The 26,018-nt window shown below is 44.8% G+C and overlaps 2 protein-coding genes across 2 annotated transcripts; one reads left to right on the top strand and one right to left on the bottom strand.

The window, feature by feature from the left end:
• LOC142591314 (uncharacterized) lies at positions 1-3,106 on the bottom strand. Its single transcript, XM_075703641.1, has 5 exons — positions 3,038-3,106; positions 1,173-1,317; positions 953-1,104; positions 56-233; positions 1-8 (listed from the first exon to the last, which is right to left on the bottom strand). Exons 1-5 carry the CDS (start codon positions 3,104-3,106, stop codon positions 1-3), a joined length of 552 nt encoding a protein of 183 aa, XP_075559756.1.
• Positions 3,107-25,052: 21,946 nt separating this feature from the next.
• Positions 25,053-25,610, top strand: LOC142591313 (putative nicotine oxidoreductase). Its single transcript, XM_075703640.1, has one exon. The coding sequence runs from the start codon at positions 25,053-25,055 to the stop codon at positions 25,608-25,610; it is 558 nt and encodes a 185-aa protein (XP_075559755.1).
• The last annotated feature ends 408 nt before the right edge of the window (positions 25,611-26,018 follow it).

Below are 26,018 nucleotides of genomic sequence, written 5' to 3'. Positions count from 1 at the left end.
CTAGAGACCTGCGCATGTGGTATGGCAAAATCTCATTAATTACCAGCCATCTCACCTTTAACTAAGCGATTCAGATCGGGGTTTGTCCTGAAGATGTTCGGGTTAATTGATGGCGGACCATTCGGGTCTTTTTCGTTGAGATAGACGGCACCTCGAGACTCTGGTTGTACCATGGTCAATGCGCACATAAAGCCAGAGTGGCCAATCATCGGACCGTAATATTCTTTATAGATCTGGAAAAGAAACATATTAAATGAAGTGGCACAGTCCACCAGTCACGTACTGGGTTGTACTACTGAACTGTTCCTATAGAGTACATATTTATTACAACTCAAAAATAGAATTTAATAAAAAATTCTGGGGTGTAAATTGGTTATCATGCACACCATAGTGACGCACTGCAGAATAATTTTACCCACGTGCAGTTCTTTCACTTGCGGCCAATGCATGGTGCAAGAGGTTTTCAGCCTTCCATTGCCATCTTAGTGTAGCCTCTGTGGCCAGTACTGCTTCTAAGACATCGTTTTCAGAAGCGCGACGCCTGTTCACCGATCTAGCGCTACAGTTGTTAAACTCCTTGGCTCAAGTATATTGCATATTTCTTGGGGAAAGAGCCGAAGATTTGATAAAAATTTGTCCCGAGTACACAGATGATAAGATAAAAATAGATAACTTGCCTCTCGAGCAAGCGACCGAGCGTTTCTGTTATTGAAAAGAAATAGCCAATAGGACAACCTCTGTCCTGTAGAATAGCTACCAAAGTCGCAAATTGCCAGTTATTGTACGAAACGCTGTGAGCTGAAGAAGTACGTAGAAACATCAATTGATATGTGACAGAAATCTTTTTTATGAGAAATCATTCAAAAAGTACAGAGCATTCGAGTAATCTGGTAAATTCTGAAGGAATTTCATGATTCGAAGAAAGAGGTACGTCTAAGAAAATTGTACTTACGTCTGGAGACACGTACGGAGACTTCGAAACTTGCTCGCTAGGAAAGAGTGCCGCAAGCTGCAGTACTAAGTCAGGGTAGTCTGGTTTTATTTCTCCGACGCCACTGTGAGTGAAAAGTAGAGCTTCAGAAGCTCCAGGTATGGTAAAAAGTCCTGCGGCGTAAGGAAATATTTAGCCTCGCATAAGTCTAGTGTTATCTTAAGAATGCGGTTTTACTTACCACTCTGGTTTGTAATGTACTCTTTAAAGCTTTGTTCAATGTTCTTTAGACCAATCAAATCATCCTTTGTTTTTACGACGAGACCCGCAAACACCACGTAGTCTTGGAGGCTTTGCCCCACGTATAGATTCGCCAGAACCTCAATCTGCAAGCCAAAGATATGCATATCATGTAGAGATTATAAGGGTTACAGGTGGGCATATTACTATATATCACGCCAAAGGCAAGATAACATTGTAAAAAGCGAACAGTTTACACTTTTACGTCCGTAAACCTGCCATAAAGCAGAGATTAACTCGAAGCTTTCTCGTGTGTAGGACACGGCTCTGATTGCTTCCTCTATACTGGTTATAATGTTCCGACATATTACCTTCATCCACTGGTGCCGATTTACTGGTCCTGCAGAATTGTACTACGACAGCACATAGCCTAAAGTGGGCTTCGTGTGTGTTCATCTATCCTTTCCATTTAGCCGTCTTGATCATGAGTCCCCCCCCTTCCCCCTCCGATAATCGTACTTCAGTTATCCTCGGTTTCACCATCGTTATAGGGCGATAAAAGAGTATATGAGGAATCGTGTTTAAGCGAATTATTTTTCGTGTATCTGGTGGTCGAGCATCGTTTTGGAGGTTCTTAGAAAAATTTTCAGACAAATCAACGTCTCTGCGTAAACCAAGAAATTGTTTCTGTTCATCATCATCATCAGCCTGGTTACGCCCACTGCAGAGCAAAGGCCTCTCCCATACTTCTCGGACTACCCCGGTCATGTACTAGTTGTGGCCCTGTTGTCCCTTTAAACTTCTCAATGTCATCCGCCCACCTAACTTTCTGCCGCCCCTGCTACGCTTCCCTTCCCTTGGAAGCCAGTCCGTAGCCCTTAATGACCATCAGTTATCTGCCCTCCTCATTACATGTCCTTGTTATGCCGAATACTCAAGTGTTATATGCACTATAGACGTGCTCTGTTGACTTGATCGCGCAGATCTCTGGGTATTATATGCGCTATAGGCGTGCTCTGTTGACTAGGTCGCGCAGATCTGCGGGTATTTAAGTAGGTGGTTCTTCAAAAATAAAACCAGCAGTTAGAAAGCACTCTTCCTTGTGTTGTTCCTATTCTTCGTCCCTGTTTGTTTGCACACAAAAAGTTTAAGATGACTTACACACAGGTTCGAAGTGCAGCGAGACGGGTACCGACTTACTGCAAAGTTCCTGGAATGAGGTTAAGAATGCTTCGCATCAGAAAGGGACCGTGGCCCGATAGAGGACAGCGCTGCTGCACTGTGGTCGATTCGGCGGGACCTAATAACAATGAGTCATGTGGCGACGAACTGCATATCAGGAAAGAGGCCTCAAGCAATTGTCGGTCTCGTCTGCCAGGCTAAAACAGCGCGTAATTCCACCACCACCGCCGCAACCACCACTGTCGGCGCTTCGATCCCATCATAGGACACATTCTTTTTTTGTTGTGGAGGCCTTGAATGAGGTGAGACAGGAATCTAGCTACCACACAGTGGCCCGGATTAGCCAAAGGATGATGATTAGAAATAAAACATTGGCAGCCGCCGACATTGGAATTCGCGCTCAATGCAGTGCGGCAATGCGTAACCATAGCGTTCTTGTGCACCTTCGGCGCTCTGGGATTTTTGTGGGATTCTGTCTCCTGCATAGACTCTGACCTGCACGCGTCTTCTTTGGGCCGAGAGCGGCCGTTACATTGGCCGACGAGGACAATACTATGTCTAATGCAAAATAATACAGAATAAAACCACATGTTGGGATTTTTAAAGCGAACCTTTCGTGAAGCACTTAAAGAAATGTCGTACAATTATTATATTCTGCACAGCTCTTTGCATCATAGCAATTACCTGCCTATCGACGAAGAGGGCGAGATGCAGAGACTCCCCTGCCGCGTGACCCACAGGACCGCGCATCATGATGTCTCCATGATTGGTTTTTTTTATTATTATGACGCTGTAACCAGAGTAGGCACGCCGGCTACGGATGCTGGAATCGAGACGCTGGGAATGCTGAAAATGGTGCCCTAGTAAACTATACTTTTACGATGAAAAAATAACAAAGCAGATACGCGAAATCGCAAAGCCCTCGAAAGAAGACATAGAAAGGTTTGCCTAATAAAAAAACGTTTGCACTCGGTTACGTGCATTTGTTGCGACGAATATGTTCAGGTATAATTTTTTACCAGTGCGTAATCGCGTAGAACACAATGTCAGCAGCCAGAGAACACATAAATGTGGTAAAGATGTTAACGCTATCCTCACTGTAAGCTAATCCGCCATACAGCATCACCCAGCAGCCATGGTAAAAAAGTATGGGAGGGTTCGCGAACAAAGCTTCGCTTTAAAATAGATTGTTCTTGTGCTCATAGCAAAGATCACTAAGCTTACCATTCGCTGTAGCAGAAGCAAGTTGAGAGTAGGAGAAAACCTTGAAGTCTGCTTATTGGTATTACGGTTCTCGTGCAGTGCCTTCTCAAAACCGTGTTATAAGAAAGAAGCCAGTCAAAAAGAATTAGGCGCTTTTTTCTTATCTCGCCACTAAACAAGTTCCCTAATTTTTCCTCTACGTGATTGATCTTCTATATTTCTTTCTGTAATAAAGTAGTGCTCGCAGGTGAATACTAACGTCTTTTACGAATATAATCTGCGACTTCATCCTTCTTAATTAAATAGGTATTAACTATTGCGAACTATTTTTCTTTGATGTATTGAACATGTCAAATCAAGTGCTTGGGATGAAATTATGAAAATGCCCTTTGCACTTGAGAAAGCTCAGAATGCTAACGGTGTCATTTGCCCCTCACCATTATACAACCTTATCTGCGAAAACTAGTTGTTATTTTGTCTATATTTGATAGCTTTCAGATTTCACTATTCCCGATCAGGTGCATGCTCTATATGGAGGATAACCTCACACGGTAAGCTCACAATCTACAAATGTAGAAAGTATTACTGTGACACACAGAACAATGAACTTACGCCAAGTTTTTTCAAATGCCACTCAAGACCTATTCCCGACAGCATGAGCAGCTTCGGTGAACCGATGGCACCAGAACATAAAATCACTTCATGCTTGACCTTCACTTCATATTCGGCGCCTTCTCTTGTAAACTTGACACCAGTTGCTCTCTTGTTTTTGAACAAGATCTAAAAACAATGAAAACTACAAATGAAGCACATGATACTCTTTTGCATAATAATTCACCAATTTTTAACTAAGTTTACCTTGACGCCGTTTGATTGTTGTTCTTAAACATGTCAAACCAACGATAACTACAAAAGAAAAAGGCGTGTAAGTCATGACTACGAAAACATATTCACGAAGATATTGTTTGGCTTAAAATAAAATTTTTGGGCCCATTTGACATAAGTGCCATAATAAACACATATAAAGCAGTTTCTCATGCAGCCTACGCTGCAAGATATACTGCGGATGCATCATGAGTCATCAGCACTGCACTGCAGATGAGTCACTGAGAGGCAATTTAACTGCTTCACAAATATTTGAACAAGTACATTTGAAAGATTTGGTTATCTCATTTCCAACATTTTATTTTGTGAGAATTATGCGCAATCTGGTGATACACTGTGAACACACATTCCCGCACAAGCCTCATGCTGTAAACGTCAAACCGTCCAAGAAAAAACATTCCTTTGGTTTTTTATACGCTAACTATTCAACTGTATTTCGAAGAAGAAAGCGGGATAGGGACTCATTGCCAGGGAGGGAGATGTCGGTTGGAGAAATGAACTGTACTATACTCCTCTAAAAAAGTCAAAGAAAACGTGGCGTAATCAAATGCCGCAATGAGAAAAGTTAGATATGTGTGTGCCGCTGCGTTAGCCGCTGCGATGGCTTAGCGGCTATGGTGTTGCGCTGCAAGCCCGACGTCGTCGGATCTAGTCCCGGCCACGGCGGCCGCGTTTTGACGAGGGCACAATGCAAAAATATCTGTGTCCTGCGCATTGTAGGCAAGTTAAAGATCCTCTCCTGGTGAAAATTAATCCGGAGTCCCACACCACAGCCTCATAATCAAATCGTGGTTTTCCACGCAAAACCACAGAATTCAATTCAATTCAAACTAAATTTATACCACTGCATTATTTTTCAAGGCAATCAACATAATTTGTTCGTGGGCTAAGTGGTTAACAACTAACAAAAGCATTGTAACCTAGTCAGGAAAAGGACAACAAATAGAGAACCAGTCATCACGGAGAAGGAGCAAAACGAAGAAGGAACAGAAGAAGAAAAAAATTAAAAGGGCCCACTGTACGAGAAAGGTAACTGAGTATAACTTCTTCTTGGGTCACTCGGTTAACATATTACGCAGCACTTGTAGTGCGAGAAGGACCCGGACAGAGAAGAGGGAACGAGACACCACGGGCATTACACTAATAGGTACCGACAGATAAATTAGGGATGAAAGGGGGTTAACCGAGGGACCCGATTTTTATTAATCATATCATGAGAAGGTCGACAAATGAGGGCGCCAAGGAAAACATAGGAAAAATTTATTTATTCATTTATTTCAACCTTCCTTACAGGCGCCAAGGGAAGCATTGAGGGAGGAGGGTGTCGTTGAACAAATGACTACAGAAAACCGATACATGAGGGCTAAAAATATGAGGGCTAAAAATGTTTGCAATGATAACGTGCTTGCAGAACAGTGTTACAAATAAACACGCCAAATCAATACAAAGATTTGTCAGGAAAGGAATGAAAAGGGCAGTTAACGGTAACATAAAAAAAGGCCTATCCCTCGCTCAAAATAACGCACATAGCGCGAACACATAAAACAAAAAAAATTGAAACAACAAATTAAAAGGAAAGAGAGACATGGCGCATATGTGACACGTACTATATGACATGACATATGTACAGATGTATCTCTTTGTTATTCAAACAGTGGGTTTAGTAGTTGTCTGAATTTGTCATTGCTTATTTGCACGAGAGTGCTGTTAGGAATCCCATCCCATAACCGAATTTCTCGTGGTAGAGCCGAGAATTTAAATGCGTTAGTGTTCCCTCAAATGCGAGTGAGGCTTAAATAATTATTAAGTCGTCGTGTTGTGCAAGACGCGCGTTGCAGTGGCAAGTTTGATGGCTGGATTTGGGGAACATATCTATGGAGCAAGGACAGGAGCGCTATGTCACGTCGGCCACTTACTGATTGAAGGGAAAGGTCGAGTTTTATTTGACGAATGCATGACTGGTAATCATAATTGGGGGAAGTGGATCGACCAGCTTGGTTTTGGCTGGCTTCTAACATGCAGATTAAGTTTTCTTGGTAAGGACACCATATAGGGGACGCGAACTCTGTCTGGGGGCGTAAAAATGATAGGAATGCTAACTTGCGCTTGTTAGAGGGGCAGTTACGCAAGTTGCGATGAATATGTCCAAGATATTTGGAAGCGTTTCCGCATATGGTCGTAATGTCAAAGGCCCAGGGAAGGCTCGTTGTAAGATTAACGCCTAGATATTTATATACTGATGCCTGAGATTATATATTTGTATTTATGTAATAGGAAAATCTATGATTTGAAGGCTTCGCGCGAAGGTCATCACTTTGCATTTAGATGAGATAAGTTTCATTTGCCAGTCTTGACCCCATTTGGTAACGAGTTGAAGGTCCTCTTGAAGAATGCGATGATCATCAAGGCTGCGAATTGGTCGATATATTACGCAATCATCGACGAAAATACGAATGTAGGATGAGCTGTTATTGAAAAATTATTGATGTAAATAAGAAAAAAAAGCAAGGGTTCTAGTACGCTGCCCTGCGATACACCGGAACTGACATATGTAAGGGGTGACGTAAAATTAATAACGACTGTAAATTCCTGACGATTTCTTAATAAGTTAAAAATCCAGGAGAGGGTTAAGTAGTCTAATTAGGCCGGCCTCCAAACAAAGACACAAAGTCTTTGTTTGGTGGCTTCTCATGATACGACAGATAAAATAGACACTTACAGATATAATAAGACATACAAATATAACACTCAACGATTTCTGTGGGCGAAAAAGGCTATAAGTAACCAAAATAGCACAACATTTTGCACTCTATGCGTGAAATATGATTCACTATCTACATAAAGGTAAGGGTGCAGCGGCGTGACCATTGCCTCCAGAGCTGATGATTAAGAAGACGGCTCATGTGCAGGTAGTAAAACTAGAACCCGCTTGTGTTCGACCTGAGTGGCCGCGGTATCGGCCGCTCCATATATCCGGTGCACCATGGCTGATCTGCCTAAATAAAGCGTGGCTATGGTGGCTACGTTTTCGTGCCCCCTCCCGCAAATTGGTGACACCGGATGACCGAGCCCAGACACGCCAGCGTCAAGGCAGTGACTCTACCAAGAAGAGAGTGACATGGACTCACGCTGCCCGGCAGGCGTCCCGTGGTTGTAGGGTGGCGGGGAATTCTAAATCAACATGCCGAACATCTGGGGCCGAATTGACAAAGATTTTCGTTCGTATTTGCTATTTTTCAGTGGCTGATCGCCTTGGCTCATAATGGTTCCTACATCACTATTGGCTGGCATGAACGCTTTTAGCGAAAGAATGTTTTGTTTTACGGGCTATGGGCCTTCCAACCGGACAGTTACTTTCGTATCTACAGGTTTCAAGGCTGCGACTGCGTTCCAGGATAAGAGTGCTGCCCCCCGCCGCACTTCTACGAGCACTTGCAAGTAGCCATCCTTGCTCACTATGCACCCTCTAGCGTTAATTCACAAGAGCTCTCGCAATTTGAACCGTCGCGGCATTTCGCGTATCTTCTTTCCACAGCGCCTGTCACCACCCGTGCCGATCGTCAGCGCGCGCCGCCCCCAGCATCAACCCTCTACTCGCTCCGTGAGTGTCCTCCCCAACTCAGAGGCAGCTGCGCGACGATTCTTTCCAAAGAATTCAATTGGCCAAACTCAAGCCCAAGAGCTTGCGCTAATGAGCCAAACACAGCCTTCGCGATGCCTTCGGGGTCACCGCAACCCTGAAACTATCACTAGGGTTCAGGATTGGGCGAATTGGTATTGAATTCTAAAACTAGTACAGCGCAACATAAAAATGAAGAAACGAGCCGAGCCGGCCAGATAAAGGAACAGAGCGTTGAATTCCAACTGGTTTATTGTCAAGTTGCACGAAATATATACCTACAAGAAAGCATCAAGGCATGTTGTCACAACACTTCACAAAAACGTCACACCGATAGACGGCTACACCATCATGAGTCACAGAACGCGCAATTTTGTAATGCAAGATTAAACTGATCAAGAAATCTTGCCTCCTGTGGAGATATGCACAAAGATGGCGCACTAACGCAGGTGCTGCCAGCCCTTGCTGTAAGATCAACTTCCAATAAACCACTTGGAAATCAGAGCTCTGTTCCTTTATCTGGCCGGCTCGGCTCGTTTCTTTCTTTATATGTTGCGCTGTGCCAGTTTTAGACTAAAACGATCGGCATTTTAGACTTCGCTGCAAGCATCAACAGGCGAGCCTTCCGATGTTCTGTGCTGGCAACTTCCGCATACGCATGGCCTACCGAAGTTTTGCAGGAGCAGCTCTGCTATTTGGTTTCTTCAGCTCGAGAATCACATCTAACGACGTGAGTGACCAACACTTGTGCTATCTCCAGGCAAGTCGGGAGCTGTCGAACTGTCTTCTTTCGGAGCTTTCGATGGCATCGTATTCTGCGTTGCTCCCCTCCAACGGCCTGAACTCTGGACACGCGCCAAGAACCGGCCAATTCGCCTCCACTCTGCTTGCCGAGTTGCACCGCACTGTGCGTGAAGATGTCGCCGCCAACGCAAGACGACGTCCTCAACCCACAAGAGAATGCGACCTGTTTCCAGACACTGCCAGCCACGATCGAGTGAGCTATTTGGGTCATTCGCCGCAACACGGACTTCATAATCATTATCGTCAACTTATATTTATCTCCACTGGAGGAGGAAGGCCTCTTCTTGCGATCACAAATTAACCCTGTCGTGCGTCAAAGATTCCACCTTGCGCCTGCCAATTGCCGCACAGACTTTACCAGGGCTTATGAATGGACGCTACGAAGTTCTACACATGTTTACATATGATTACAGTCTCGCTTCCTTCTATACGCGCCTTTTGCATATATTTCAGTCGTGCTTCGCACTAGTAGGGGGCCCTGTAGTGGAGCCACCATGGTTCCAGAGCCGGTAAAGAAGATGGCTCACATGCAGGTAGCTCAACAACAGAACATGCTGACGCTCGACTTGAGCGGCCGTGGTATAGGCCGCTTCCGAAATCTTATGACCCCATCGCGTATCGGCGTAAATAAACCGTGACTACGGCGGCTACCGCTTCGCGCCGCCTCCAACAAGAGCATGTTGTTGAATAACGCTTTGCACGGATACTTGCTTACTTAACTCTACAATTACTTTTAACTGTTTATCGTATACATGAAATTTGTATTAATGGAGGCACCAAAAAGCAGTGCAACTGGCAGAATGAACAGATCATCATGCTTTTCAGGTAGATGAAACTTGCAGTAATGAGTTTATACTAGGGGTGTGCGAATATTCGAAATTTCAAATACGAATCGAATATTTTCCTTATTCGGAGCGTATTCGATTCGAGAAATGCATATGCATAATTTCGCGAATATTCGAGGACGGCCGAATAATGGTCGAAACGGCGAATATTCGGACCGACTGAATAATTTAGCAATTAACGGATTATATGCTCGCTCCACATTCTCCTAAGAACATGTTTATTCACTGAGAGCTTTACATGATCCGCTCATTATCTGTATGCTCTGCATCAAGACGGCAAGTTGGGCCAGTTGGTTGGGATTCATAATAAGGTTAATTACAGCGCAACACAAAACGCGGACAAAAGAAGGTACAAAACGACGACACAGCGTTACAGCACTGTGATCTTAAGTGCTGTAACGAACCTTACTATAAATGTGTACGCTCTGTTCCAGCCTATCTGCGTCAGGCCCGTGAGACGTGATCAGTTTCGATTTTTTTACCAAGCTTTATTCCAGGGCTCTTTCATAACAATATATGATGTACTTTCAGGCTCTGTAAGTATGCGCAATAAAATATGCACCTAGAAAATGCTACCTGGACAAATGTTGTCACAGTGCATAGAAAGCCCTTACTTTCTGAATATGTTCAGCAGTCAATTTTCCTTCGCGATAATCTGTAACAAGCGTTTACCTGAGAGAGCATTACCTGACTTTACCTGAGTGCATTACCTATAATGAGTGCCTCTCTAACCTGAAGCAGTCTCGTAAAATGCTATATTATTGTTAAAAGGGTAATAAAGCTATTGTTACCTCGCTTTGCAATTTTTTAATGCTACACATATATTCGATATTCGAAGACAGTTTTTCGCCTTGTTCGTGTTCGATTCGTATTCTAAAATTTCAACATTCACACACCCCTAGTTTATACGGGTTTTTAGGCAGTTTCCACAGGTACGCACTGATGAGCGTGAGTTTGCGTTTCGACAAAACGTGTCGTGCTCGAAAACCACAGATGATGTCGTAAACCTGTCGTTTGAATCCGCTGTCTTCTATACTATCCCTCCATACCATTGTCGCAATTATTTCTCTGCATTTTAACACTGTATTGACAGTCATTACCGCAGCATGAACCCTGCTACTCAAAGTGTCTAATGCTTACCTTCGTGGCGGTACTCTTGGTAAAAATGTGCAGATTTTTGTGACTCGTACGGAATTGTTCAGAAAGAAAGCAAGTGCTAGCACTCATTCGCATTCCGCCCGCTGTATTCGACTGTACCCTTGAGTAGCCTGCAACAAAAAGAGCACTCAGCTTGAATTTGGTCTTCAACAAAAAGGACTTATAGGTTACCGTATCCCCTTCAATGCTCCTCCACGTACTAACATGGCCGATGCTATTGATTCTGAAGCAGTAGAAGTCCCTATAGGCGAATATTTAAATTCATGTTAATGCTCTCATTCGTGGCTGCCCACGCTGAAATAAGAAACTGCAATTTTTATTTGAAGTACACTTCGGCTACTGGATAAAATGCCGCGAGTTCAATGCTCTGCGGAGGCAACCACGTCCTTGCATCAAATTCAAACATACTAACAAGTGGAACATGGGATGAAACACAAAATAAGCACATGCGTTTAAATACCTTAACTACGGCATCTGATATGTTGATGCTTTGGCCGCCAAGGCTTCATAAGTCTCAACGTATGTGCTTGCTGAAAAGCCCCTTTTTAAAGTACACGGCCTTTTGTAGCGTTAGTGGCAGAGCCGTTGTTGGGAAATAATTTTTCTCTGAAGTATCTTTGTCAGAAATACTTGTGCTTCGGGGCCAGTAGAAATAGCACAGCAAAAATAAAATATAAAGCCCATTCAACGCCCAATTTGTACTCTGCCATACGAAGTGCCTATACTATTGCATTTTAATTCCTACTTATGTAAGTGTTTTGACCTGTACCTGATTGCCAAAACAAGTTTCTTAAGTTTCCGGTTCAGGTGCTTCGGGTGTCTGCAGCAATTAAATGGAACCACGGTCATAGGTAAGCTTGGTAAGAAGGTAAGGATGTAAGAAGACGCGGTTATCAAACAAAATGTGTAATAATTCCAATCTAGGAATGGAAGTCTATTGTATGGAAACGTCAAATATTGAGAAAAAGCTACGGAGCAGGCAATGAAGAAAACTTCCATTAGAGTAAACGCTCTATGGCCGGTTACGTCAATACAAGTTCATTTGAATAGAGATGCCAGAAAACTTCATTGCAATTTGTGTGAGTATATACGGATTTATTTCATAGTTGTTGATTTAGATTGTTTCCGTTATATTATCGATTTATTGCCCATGAGAGATAGAAAAGGACTAGATATCGCAAAATGTGTACCTGGTAAATTAAAGCTTTTGTATGTCGCTCGGAAAGGCACGCCCACTTACGTCCCTACTTACGTCCCTCAAATCTTACTGCAGCCAACAAGGACCTATGAGGTTTCCAAGTACTCAATACGCATAGGTGGAGCCATGTGCATGGTACGTAGGGAGCACGCAAAAATTTCAAGAAACACAATATTTTGCTTCTTGGTATGTGTGGCTATGATACATGTACTGGCTTACAGAGCAGTAATTGTTGTTAAAAGTGCTATGAGATTTCAGACAAAATTACGGAAAATCAGAGACGCAGATTATGGTCAACGATAAATCACTGACTCTCGACAAATAGATGTGCCTCGCGAATTCGACAAGTTCCAGGTGTCCTCCGTTAAACTCTTACCTGTGTGATTTTCACCGTTGTAGTCTATATACGTATAACCAGACTCCCGGCAGGCTTGAAGAAAGACATAGCTTAGATTTGTGTAATACTTGGGATAGTTGATTGGTGTTTCTCCACTTTTGCCGTGATACTTTTCCACTGCATGGTGCACAAAGAAACCAAGTTAACATCGTCGTCGCTGTACCAGACGCGACAAAATGGGAAGCAGGCCTACATGAATACACTACCCAAAATTGTAATGACACAGAAGAATTCAAGCATTTGAACAAGCATACACAAAAAATTGGCGAACTCGTTAGCGCTACCTAAAGTCCTGGCTCTCTTTCCGGCATAATGTAGTGCTGCAGCTGTATTCTTTTGCATATTGACACAATGATGTGGGGCTCCCGCATCGCAGGACGGCGCGCGCGAAGGCCGGCGCCACGAAAGAAGATGAAACGCGTAAGCGGCACGCTCTTCTTCTGGCCCGCCATTAAAGAGAAGCGTCTGTTTTCCAAGACTCCGTCTTCAATCTACGTTACATTATTGGCCCTCATGCGAAAAGCGACCATCTCGGTCGCGTCAAGAAGTTCTTTCAGCGACATAAGAAATGGAGCTCCTGAGGTACATCTCGGCGTTCACGTACGCGCGTAGTATGGTTTCATGCTCACTACATTAGCAACGTCAGCGTGAGGACGGCGACGGAGCGAACCGGGGTCAAAACTGCAGGGGACGACTTCGTAGGCCACGTCACTGAGGCGGCGTGTAACCTTGTAGGGAACAAAATACCGGCGAAGAAACTTTTCTGGGCTACCTATGGGCGCCCAGACCCACACGCAGGCGCCGGTATTCTAATGGACGTCGCGGTGACCCTGGTTGTATCGACGGGTGTCGGTATATGGTTGGCTCCGGATACGATGCCGAGAAAGCTAGCGTGCCTCTTCGGCTCTTTGTACGAACTCTTCAACGTGTTCGCTGGTCGGGCTATTATCAGCCATAGCTAGCACGGCGTCAAGTGTCGACTTGACGTGGCGCCCGCATGCAAGTTCGAACGGCGTAGACTGTGTAGTGTCCTGTGCAGCAGTGTTAGACGCGAAGGTCACATAGGGTAATGTCTAGTCCCACATGTGCTCTACCTCTGCATACATGGAGAGCACATCAGCCAACGTTCTGCTCAGACGTTCCGTTAATCCATTGGTTTGAGGGTAATACGCAGTGGTCTTGCGGTGAGAGCTATACATCAGCTGGAGAACGCCCCGCATAAGTTTCGCTGTAAATGCTGTACCGCGGTCCGTGATGAGAACTGACGGTGCACCATGTATTAGGGCGATGTGGTGTACAAAGAACTTGGCCACTTCATACGAATTTTTTGCTGAGACAATGCGGCGTCCAATGTGGCAATGTAAGTAACATATACGATTTCGCGAAGAAGCGCGATTGCCCTTCCTCGCGGTACATGCCGATACTCGTTGTTAAAGTTTGGTAGCAAAACGACTGAACCTTTGTTTCGCACTTGAAGAAGCCCCCTCGCTATGCAAATTCGGCGCTCAAGAAGCAGGGGCCTGTTTGCCTCCGCAATCCCTTCGGAGTCGTCCTCCATGTCACATTGGACAAGGGTAAGCACGCTGCTCTTGGGTGGCAACGTGACGTGATCGTCAGTTACCCGAAGCGCGATGTCGCGGTCGTTATTATTACTGTTCGCTATGGCTTGCGTAGTAGCGAATCTCACTCTTGACTCTTGCAGGTCGATGATGGCACCGTTCGGCTGAAGGAAATCCACGCGAACTATAAGATCAATTTAACATTCAGGAACAATGACGACGTCGCCGAGGTATGTGAAGCCCCGAATGCTGACTCGTGCCGTGCACCGGCCCGTTAGAATGATGAGGTGCCCTCTTGGAGTGCGAATCTGAGTTCCAGTCCATTGCTTCGAAACTTTGTTCAGTATACGCGCGAGATTCTGGCTCATAACAGACGTGTCCCCACCAGTGTCAATTAACACCGTGACTTCATGGTCATCTATGGTAACTGGTACATCGCAGGATACTGACACGGAACTAAACTGCTTTCTCTGCGTTTCAATTACGTCATATCGCGGTCGTCGTAGTGGAGGATCTTCAGAGTTCACACCGTCAGCGACCTCACTTCCGCAGGTCGCTGGACGCAGTTTTTCCGCGAGGAAGGACTGGATGAGGGACGCCTTGTTGCTCTCGGCGTGAAGAGGTGGCTGGAAGATCTGTTTCGGGCGGGTGACGGTGACCGAGGTTTACGGAATCGTGGGGCGAACGAGGTCCTGGCGTCCGCGAGGTACCCTTCAATCTTCAGAGGGCGTTCACCATTGCGCGGACACGGCGGATTCAATGAAAATCCACGGAGCCCAGCTCGGTGGTAAGGAAACGCCCTGTTTACGTGATCGGCTTCACCACAAAGAAAACACACGGCCTCCGGTCTGCAGTGTGCCATGCGTCGCTCTTGTAGAGTGGGCGTGTTTCAGCCATGAATGGCTTGCGGCGTGGCATGAAATCGCCAGTTGCTTGTTCAACGGCACGCACACCATGAAAGTCCGGGACGTAGCTCACATCGCGAAAAATCGGCTACAACGAGCTTCGCGCAGCTTTCGCATATGACATGCGAGGTTGTGGCTGCCGCACCTCGTGCTGTGGTGTCTCGCTTTGATCTGGGACTTGGACTGCGTGCCTTATTTCCTCCCGGACGACCTCAGCCAGAGCGAGTCGCTGTACAGATGCCGGAGCCACCTGTACCTTTTGGAGCTCTTCTCGAACAACAGGCCTAATGAGTTCCCGCAACGCGTCGGTATTTCCAGGGCTATAGCGAGAGGGTCACGCGATAGGGTATTCACGTCGCGGTTGTACTGCCTTGTTCGCTGCTGCAGTGCCTTTTCCATTGATATGGCTTCTGCGAGAAACTCTGCAACGGTGTTTGGTGGGTTGCGTATTTGGGCACCGAGTAACTCTTGCTTGACACCACGCATCAAGTTCCTTAGCTTCTTTTCTTCCGGCATGGACGGAAGCGCGCGACGGAAAAGTCGGCACATATCTTCGTCAAACATTGCGACACTTTCATTCGGCCTCTGTAATGTCGCCTGAATTGCAGATTCAGCTCGCTCCTTGTGATCGAGGCTGGCGTATGTGCTGATTAGCTGCCGTCGGAATTCGTCCCATGTCGATAGGGCCCCGCCTCACGGTTCTCAAACCATGTGCGTGCATAGTCCTCGAGGGCAAAGTAGGCTTTGCGTAGCTTGCACTCTGCAGTCCAGACCTTGAACTCTGCGACACGCTCAAAGTGATCGAGCCAGTCCTCTATATCCTCGAAGGTGTCCTTACGAAGAATGTGGGGATTCGCGGCTGGTTGAGGACGACCTCGGTCGGCGCGGTTGAGGAAGAAGACGGAACGTATGTATTCATCCTTCTGACTTGATTGGGTAGAGGCTCGTGACCAGGTGGCAGTCCTTGAAGTCGACGGCTTGTCCGTACGTGAACATGAGTCAGCTGGACCGGACTTCGTACTGGGCTTGTAGATGGTGTTCGATCTGGGAGTGATAGCATGTACCCCGCACCTCCAACAGAAAAATGTAACGTAGATTGAAGACGCAGTCTTGCGAAAGAGGTGCTTCTCTTTAATGGAAGGCGCGAAGCAGAGCGTGCAGCTTACGCGGTTCATCGTCTTTCATGGCGCCGACGTTTGCGCGCGCCGTCCAGCGGTGCGGGAGTCCCACATCATTGTTTCAATATAGAAAGCATGCATACATTTGTGGTGTCAACCACTAAATTGCAGCCTATGATGCGTTATACTTATTTATTTATTTCACTTCGGGGACATTTTTGTAAACAAGCTAGGCCAACCGAACTTACTTGAATCAGGTCAACATAGAGGAAATATGTGTCCAGGCGGACATCGTTTGCAGGAAACATTTAACGAACCATTTAGTAATTCAACTGATTTCATTGAATAAATTACCTGCCGTGGTGGCGTAGTGGCTCTGATATCGCGGTGCTAAGCCTGCGACACCATTTTATTCCGACTGGAGCTTGTGCGCTATCCGGATAGGATGTATGGTCACCGCACCAGCCGGGGCGAGATGGGCCACTTTATCGCATCGTTAGCGCAGCTTAACTTTACGCCACGCTTCTACGTCACGGGAGGTCCCACCACGAGCCGCGCTTCACAGTACGGAGTGCGTAATCAGGTACAGGCAGCAAACGAATCGAGGTCAATTATTTTGGTTAACGTGAACGTTTTTAAATGTTGAAAAACGAAAGGAAACTTTTACAACTATTTCCTTCAACCTACAACATATAGATGTGTGACCCAAAATTTCAAGGAAGGTATTTATTGTAATTAGTTTAATGAAATAATTGATTGATTTGGTTGTTCTTGCAAATGATGTAGCCTTATGCGTGTACATATGGCGTAAGGACGTAATTCAACTAACCTTTTTGCACATTTTTGATTGATAATTATCCTTCGAAGTAAAAAAAACACCCTGTATTAGCATCTTATGTGTGGTTTTTTGCCAACCTTGACGTAGTAAGGGTGAAAGCAGACCATTTCAGGTTGGCACTTGCTAACAAAAGGGCAGCCTTAGAACAGAGAGATGAAGATCACATAGAGGCAATGAATGAAACCGTTACTAGGCTGGCTTCAGAAGCAGCAACTGAAGCGGGAGGAAAGGCACCAAGGCAACCAGTAGGTAAGCTCTCCCAAGTAACAAAGGACCTAATAGAGAAACGACAAAGAATGAAATTGTCCTACTCAGGAGATCAGGTAGAATTCGCGGAACTGTCAAAACGAATCAACAAGGAGAATATAAGGAATGTTTGAAATTATAACGTGTGAAAGACTAAGAAAGCAGCAAAAATGGATGCAGCCTGAAATCAGTCAAAAGAGAACCTGGCAACAAACAAACCAAGATGTATTCACCCAAAGATAAGCAGGGTGATATGATCGGCAATCTCGAATACATAGCAGAAGCAGCGGAAGAATTCTATACTGACCAGCACAGTACCCGAAGCAGCCACGATACCTCAATTTGAAGTAGTAATGAACAGATTGCAGAAACTCCTTCTATAACTAGCGATGAAGTTAGAAAGGTCTTGCAATACATGAAACGGGGATAACCGGCAGGAGAAGATGAATACAAGTCGATTTAACCAAGAATGGAGGAGATGTAATGTTTGAAAAACTAGCGGCCCTTTGAACGAATAGTCTACTGCCTTCAAGAGTCCCAGAGAACTGGAAGAGTGCCAAAGTTATAGTTAACCACAAATAGGGAGTAACTGAAGAATTAAAAAAATTATGAGCCCAATGGCTTACTTCCAGTATTATATAACATATTCACCAAGGTAATCTCCAATGAATAAGGAAAACACTGCAGTTTATTGAACCGAGGTAATAGACAGGTTTCAGGAAGAGATAGTCTACAATAGATCATATCTATGTCATCAGTGAGGTAATGCTGAGATCCGCAGACTACAAACAGCCCCTCTATATGGCTTTCATAGATTACTAAAATGCATTTGATTCAATAGAGATACGATTAGTCATAGAGGAATTATATAATCAAGGAGTACAGGATGCTTATTTAGATATCTTGGAAAGTATCTACAGAGATTCCACCACTACCTCAATTCTCCACAAGAAAAGTAAAAAAGATACCGATAAATAAAGGGGTCAGGCAAGGGGACAAAATTTCTCCCATGCTATTCATTGCGGCCATAGAACAAGTGATCAAGGCGTTAAACTGGGAAGACTTAAGAGTATGGGTCAACGATGAATATCTCTAACCTGCGGTTTGCAGATGACATTGTCCCGTTCAGCAACACTAGAGACGAGTTACAACAAAAGATTGAGCATGTTAACAGAGAGAGTGTACTAGTGGGGTAGAAAACTGATATGCAGAAAACAAAGATAATGATCAATTGCCTGACAAGGGAACAAGAGTTCAGCATCACCAGTCAGCCTCTAGATTCTGTGAAGGAGTACGTTTACCTAGGTCAACGATACACAGCGTGCCCTGACCGTGAGGAGGAAATTATTAGAAGAATAAAAATGGGTTGGAGCGCATACGGCAGACACTGTCAGCTCCTCACTGGAAGCTTACCATTATCATTGAAAAGTAAGGAGAACACTCAGTGCATTAGACCGGTGCTGACATATGGAGTAGAAACTTGGAGCTGACAAAGAAGCTTGAAACCAGGTTAAGGACAGCGCAAACACCGACGGAACGAAGAATCTTAGGCGCAACGAGACGGGACAGGAAGAGTGCGGTGTGTACCAGAGAGCAAACAAGCGCAGCTGATATTCTAATTGACATCAAGAGAAAGAAATGAAGCTGGGCAGGTGTCGTAATTCCGAAGTAAGATAAATGGTGGACTATTACGGTTACGGAATGGGCGCCAAGAGAAGGGAAGTGCAGTCGATGACGGCAAAAGACTATTTGGGACGATAAAATTAAGAAGTTTGCAGGCGCTAACTGGAATCGGTTGGCTAAGGACAGGGCTAATTAGTTATCGCAGAGAGAGGCCTTCGTCCTGCAGTCGACATAAAATAGGCCGATAATGATGCGTTATTTGACGATATCGTTTAATACGTGAATTATGTGCACGTTGCAATATTCGTAGCAGTTTCAGGTGACAAAGTAATAAAACACATTCTTGCTGTAGAAAAGATACACAACGATATGGTATTGCTGTTACCATGTTTTTCTAGTGAAGACACGACATGATATCTATAGGTACATTATCGGAAAGTTCCTCTGATGACAACTCGAAGAGTGCTCAAAGTACTTGCTCCAAAGCAGCGGCGATTATGGAACTCATTTGATTCTACATATAAACTTTCAATGGGACTTGTTCTGAAAGCGCCAGTGGCCAGTCGGATTCCTAGATGGTAGACCGGATCTAGCATCCTTAGCACGCTCGGGGCGGCAGAGTGATATATCACGGCACCGTAGTCCAACCGGAATCGAATGAGGCTCTTGTAAAGATTCATTAAACATTTCCTGTCGCTACCCCTTGTTGTGTGGGATAAAACTTTTAGTAAGTTCATTGTTTTTAAGCATTTGACCTTGCGATACTTTATTTGTGGGATAAAAGTTAGTTTAGAATCAAGTATGATGCCTAAGAACTTCTGTTCTTTGCTCACAGGTATTCGCTGTCCGTACATTTCGATACTGGGATCTGCAATGAGCCGTTTGTTTCTCGTGAAAACACGCAAGAACTCTTGTTGGGATTCACTTTAAATCCGTTTTCGTCTGCCCGTTTGAACACTTTGTTCAAGCCCTGTTGTACTTGCCTCTCACATACTGTAAGGTTGCAGGATTTGAAACCTATCTGTATGTCGTCTACGTCAACAGAATAAAAATTGGCTGGTGGTAGTGAAGCATGAAGGGTGTTCATTTTCACGTTGAAGAGCGTGCAGCTAAGCACACCTCCTTGAGGTACACCATTTCCTTGTATAAAAGGTCGCGACAATACATTGCAGATTTTAACGCGGAAGGTACGTTTGGATAAATAGCTTTCTAGTATTTTTAACATATTTCCACAAATTCCCATTTCCGATAAGTCTCGCAAGATCCCGTACGCTACGTTGTGTCATACACCATTTCCATATCGAGAAATATCGATAAGAAGAACTGTTTATATATAAATACGTCGCGGATATTTCCTTCAATACATACCAGATGATCAGTTGTGGAGCGTCCTTCTCTGAAGCCACACTGATAGGGATCAAGTATTTTGTTCTGTTCAAGGAAATGAATCAGTCGCCGATTAGTCATTTCTTCAAGTACCTTACAAAGGCAACTTGTAAGGTGTCCATGCGGTTGGAAGGTACCCAGCATCCCAGATAGTGTTGAAAAGTGTAAGTAGTGCAACTTGCGTATCGTTGTGTAAGTTTTTGAGCATTTCGTACATTATTCTATTAGATCCCGGTGCAGAGCTCTTTTACGCGCTCAAAGCTGCTCTCAACTCTGCAATACTAAAAGTACGGTTGAACGGTTCATTCTGCTGACACTTTCTTATGAGTGATTTACATTCTTCGATTCGTTTATATTTGAGAAAGGGTTTTGAATAATTGGTGGAACTTGACACGCTCTCAAAGTGTTCCCCCAGTGAGTCTGCCTGATCAAGCAGGGTATTGCCTTTTGTGTTGACCAGAGGGAGTGAATATGTTGGTCGTTCTTTTATCCTAATAACCCTGTTCCAGACTTTCACCTCATCTGTATAAGAGTTGATACCCGATAAAAACTTCTGCCAACTCTCTCTTCTGGCCTGTCGGTGCGTTCTCCTGCCTTGGGACTTTCTTGAAGTTAATAACATTCTCTGCAGTGGGAGAGGCGCGTAACGATCCCCACGCTTTGTTCGGTTTCCTACGGGCGATCCCACATACGTTGTTCCAGCATGGTGCAGGTCGTTTGCATGCCAAACCACTTACTTCGGATATGCATATTGATGCGGCATCTATTATGAATGCCGTAAAATACTCCACAGCAGAATCAATTTCTAAAGAAGACATAGCAGCCCATGAGATGCTAGTGAGAATTCGAAATTTCTCCCAGTCGGCTGTATCTAACTTGCACCTAGGAGCTTGTGGAGGATATTCATTTTCCTTAGATGTTCTGAGCTCTATGGCGAAGTGGTCGCTCCCGTAAGGATTGTTCGTAACTTCCCGTTCGAGTTCAGGCAGTTCGGGATAGATACTGAGGTCTATTGAAGGAAAGGTTCTGTTTGCAACATAGTAATATGTGGGTTCCTTCTTATTCAGCTGGCACGCATCAGAAGAAAAAAGGAACTGTTCAACAAGACGACCTTGCGCAAATATACGATAAGCGCCCCACAGGCGGCTGTGCGGATTTAAATCGCCAAGAATATTATAAGGTTCTGGCAATTCATCTATAAAAGCACTGAAATTCATGATTGTTTAATCTGTAATGTGGGGGTATGTAAAGCGAGGAAATGGTAATGAGTTTGTTTAGGAGAACAGTTCAAACCGCTACTGCTTCAAGAGGCGTTTGTAGCTGTAAACACTGACACGCAATGCTTTTCTGAATAACAATGGAAACACTGCCCGATGATGCGAGAGCATCATCGCGATCTTTGCTAAACGTAACATACTGTCAGAGAAAGTTTGTGTGTTGTGATTTTAGGTGTGTTTCCTGTAAACACAGCACTTTTGAATTGCGTTCGTGGATGAGTTCTTTCACATCATCATGGTTTCTAAGAAGACCTCTGACGTTCCATTAAATGACTTGTGTATCCATATTACAAGTAAATTGGTGCTGTGTGTAGGGAAACAGAAGTAGTGATTACGCAGATTGCAGAGATTAAATCACAGAGCTCTTTGGAGGCCCTGTAATGTGGGGTTTGTCCTTCTGGAGCGTTCGAGGGAGCCTCGCCGCCCCTAAGGCACTTGGTGCGCCATGAAGGTAGGTGTAGTGTCCATTGCCTCCTGTGAGGCGCTGGACACGCGCTCTTGCGAGCGAGTTTTCCGAGAGAGTCCTGCCTTTCACTTCGCAGTGAAATGATTCTATTGTTGTATAATAAATTGCTAATGTCTTCGACTAATGCAATTTTCTTATCGTGAAAAATATGTTTATAAGGAGTACGAGGTCAAGGTTACGGATGGATGCGAGAAATTATGATGATAGTGAGCGGTATACATATGCAACACCAAATACATTTACGGTTTTATCACAAAAGCAAGAACGATCATATTCAATCCAAATGGCTTAACAAACAGGAACGTGAAGTTAGGTCTTATATTTACAGGAGTAGGAAATATATGAATTGCACAATCGCCTTGACGATCAGATAAGATGTGACAATACTCCGCTTGATAACTTGCAAAAGCAAACATGGGCGCTATAACGTAAAACAATTCCAAACTTTTCTATTCCAATTCGGCAATCAGCCCTCCACGGTTGGTCAAAAAATTTTTGGACCACCCCAACTTCACCTGTCTTTCACGCGACGTCATTAAACCGCGATAGCTCCGCATCTGATGCTGCGTGTACACACTGGTTATGCATGATTTGACCGAACAAAAGAAACATATTTATTTCGGATTCGACGCCTTTACGCTAGTAGCCCTCGGCTATTGGTCAAGAGTTTTCGGGCTGCATCTACTTCACCTGCCTGTCACGCGACGTGACAAAATCACAAGAACTCACCGCGTCAAAGTGCCATCTAGCCGCAGGCTGCCCCATTCCGAAAGGAATAAAAGATGGCTGCCGCCGATCGCTGAGGCACTGACTACTCGCATCTAACGGAAAGCTTGGGTTTATATGCGTATAATAAAACATTTTGTGTGGCTGTGTAACATTTTCGGGGACTTTCAGCACGTTTAAGACCTCGCTGTGCCAATTCTTCTTTGCTGAGGACCCGTTTTAGCGTCATAATTAACCTTCCGTCGCATGCCGCTGCGATATTCAACCAGCCACCGCAAGCTAAGTACGGGAAAGCTTACCAATCGCCGACACCGGCACCACCGTCTTCATCCGGTTGTCTATTTTGAGTGCAGTGGCTCGGCCCCACCGAATCCCTCTCCACGTGAGCGTGCTCCTCGCCTCTTTTCAGCCAATTAGATAAGACAAGCTGCTCAGTGTCGGCAATGTTATTCGTTTTTCAAGCAACCAAAGTTAACTCCTATGAAGGAGGAGAGCATTTGGTTGGTCGGTTCATACAACCCTGCGGGGGACTGCCCGATGCTTGCGTCGGCAGTCGCGCAAATTTGACATCAGGAAATTGGAATAAAAACATATTGGAATAGTTTTACGTAATATGGCCCCATATTTCTACTTCGCTCATTCAGCCAAGTATCAAAAACACATGTGCACGAAAATCGATGGCGCAATGCAAGATTGATTGATTGATCTCTGCTGTTTAATGGCGCATGGGCCAGTTATGGCCAAAGAGCGCCATGACGTATGGTAATAAATTGTATTCGTTTTCTGTATGAAATTATTAAATTATATTAAATCGTAGTAGTAATGGGACTGTAAATACGCCTAAAAATGTGTCGCTGTGAAATGCATAAAACTTATAAGCATTAAAATAATGCCACTGACTCATACTGTGAGCTATGAGCATAAAGGCTTGGTTATGAGCAAGTGACACAATAAAATGTAAACAAGCACTACTGCCTGCGCAGGGCTCTTGAAGTTAAGGGTTGAGACATGTGCTGTAAAAAAAAAAACAGCCTCGAAGGCGGGACTGCAACACATGACCTAGCGAAATTACTTCTCATAAGTAAAATTCTAAAAATCTAAGTACTGTTGTCAGCTTAAAAAGAGGTTTGTTATTAGGAAACCTTTTTGGATAGAGCGAAATATGCTGAAGATACGCAGAATTACAGTACGTTGCCGTGAATGGCGTATTGCCGCAGTAAGTTTGTGTGTACAATTGACGTGTGTCTCTTGCACAAACAGCACTCCTGGATTAAATTTGTGTATGAGTTTAATTATGTCATCCAGATTGTGGAATAGATTTCTGGCGTTCCAAGGTTTAATTTGCGTAGCCATGTTTTAAGTGTTTTGCACTCTGCGTCGAGAGATGTAGATCAAAGCTCACGAGGCCTTTCCAAGCCCCGTCATACAGTATTTTTCTTTTTCCCCTGTGCGCTCCACAGAGGTACTGCCGTTCCTTCGAGTTTTGGGACACAGGTTGTTGGTTGCATCTATCGCTTCTTCAGAGGCGATGCATGTCTGCATGGGCATTGGCCCTAGGACCGGCAGGCTCGGAGGTCTCTTGGCCCTTCTTGGTTTGAGACGCAGCAATGCTTGCCGCTCCAGCCTCGGGGGGGGGGGGGGACGGCAAGCGTCACCGCTATCACCCTCCGGGTGACTCACGTGGCCACCGAATGATATGGCGCTACCCCTCGGCACGTGACATCAGAGTAGGACGGATTTGACTTATTGTATGCGAAACATGCTTGGGGGTGCTTCTGGAAAGGAAATATTTAGTTTCCACCTTGAGTTATTTCTTTTTCACTTTTCCAAGACGGGATATTGAATAGGTGGTGTGGTCTCCGTCACAGTTGGCATTATGGGTAGCGCAAGTGCAGGTGTCTGACGAATGGTCATTAGATGCACATTTTCAACACGTTCAGTGCCCACGGCCGCTTTGTGGCCCATGCTAAAAACGCTGGTACTTGAAGCATTGGCGCGGATTTAGGAGATACGGTCGTACTCGTAGCTTACATTATACGACATCAACGGACTTATGGAGGTTGCTTGTACCAAAGGAAATAATTTGATTTTAGTTGGAATTTCCTTATCGTCGCGCCTTATCTTAAATGCTTGGACCTTTACCACGCTGTGGTCTTGCCATACATCCAACAGCTCACTTTCACTAAGCTGAAATAGGTCGTCATCATAGATGACACCGCGTACAATGTTCATTTATCTATATGGGTGTACTGAGACAGCAATGTCCCCAAACGCCACGAGTTTTAACAGGTTGCTGTACTACAATCTTGTCATGCCCTTCCAGGAGGTCACCACTTCCCGTCTTCTTGAGCTTGTAACCTGAACCGATTGAATTTGTCAAGTATTTTGCAACAACAAATGAAGATATCGTACGGACAGTCTTGGTTTCATGTTGGCTATCTATCACATGATCCAACATCACGTGGATGACAAGGAGCTATACCCGCACAGCATGTTTGGCTTCCGGGTGAACCTTTTAACGCAGGACGTCCTCCTGCAGATAAACGAAGAAATCATAAACACGTCACTTAGAGCAGGCAAAAACGTTATCATGGCCCTAGATATCAAAGGGGTCTTCCACAACGTTAGTCACGAAGGCATCATGGAAGGACTGAACAAGGCCAACTGCGACAAGAGAATCCACGACTACGTGAAGGCCTTTCTGACCAAATGCACGGCAGCGGTGGGATTGGGGGATCTGCGAAGTGACGTCTTCACCACCCCACGCAAAGGCACGCCGCCGGGCTCCGTGATATCGCCAACACTCTTCAACATCGCAATGATTGGACTGGCTCGAAGACTAAGGAAGATTGATGGCATCCAGCATGCAATACATGCTGACGACATTACGGTCTGGGTCAATCGAGGCTCCCTAGGACAGAAGCAAGAAAAAGTGCAGGAAGCGGCCAAGTGCGTGGAAGAATATGTCAGAGAAAGGGGCCTGGCATGCTCCACCGAAAAATAAAAAATCCTGAGAGTGGGAGGAAACCCCACCAAGGAAGAACTAATAGCAGAACTAGAGGGACAAAACATACCTGAAAGGAGCATGATACACAACCTAGGCATGTGGATTCAAGGAAGCGAGAAATGCAGCCACACAGTCAGCTAACTCAGAAAATCGACAGAACAAGTAAACCGAATAGTAACGAGGGTATCTCAAAGAAGAAGAGGAATGAGAGAAAGAGACACAATCAAGCTGATCAGAAGCCTGGTGGTCAGCAGAGTCACGTACTCGCTCCCGTATCACAACATGACCAAGGGCGAAAAAGAACAGACGGAAACGCTACTAAGGAAAGCGTATAAGATGGCGCTACATCTGCGAAGAAACACGCCCAATCATAAACTGTTACAGAAAGGCCTAAGCAACACCTTC

This window comes from Dermacentor variabilis, chromosome 8, assembly GCF_050947875.1.
Source record: "Dermacentor variabilis isolate Ectoservices chromosome 8, ASM5094787v1, whole genome shotgun sequence".
Taxonomy (NCBI): Eukaryota; Metazoa; Arthropoda; class Arachnida; order Ixodida; family Ixodidae; genus Dermacentor; species Dermacentor variabilis.
The sequence above is the reverse complement of the archived record's forward strand: the minus strand, read 5'-3'. Positions and strand labels throughout refer to the sequence as shown.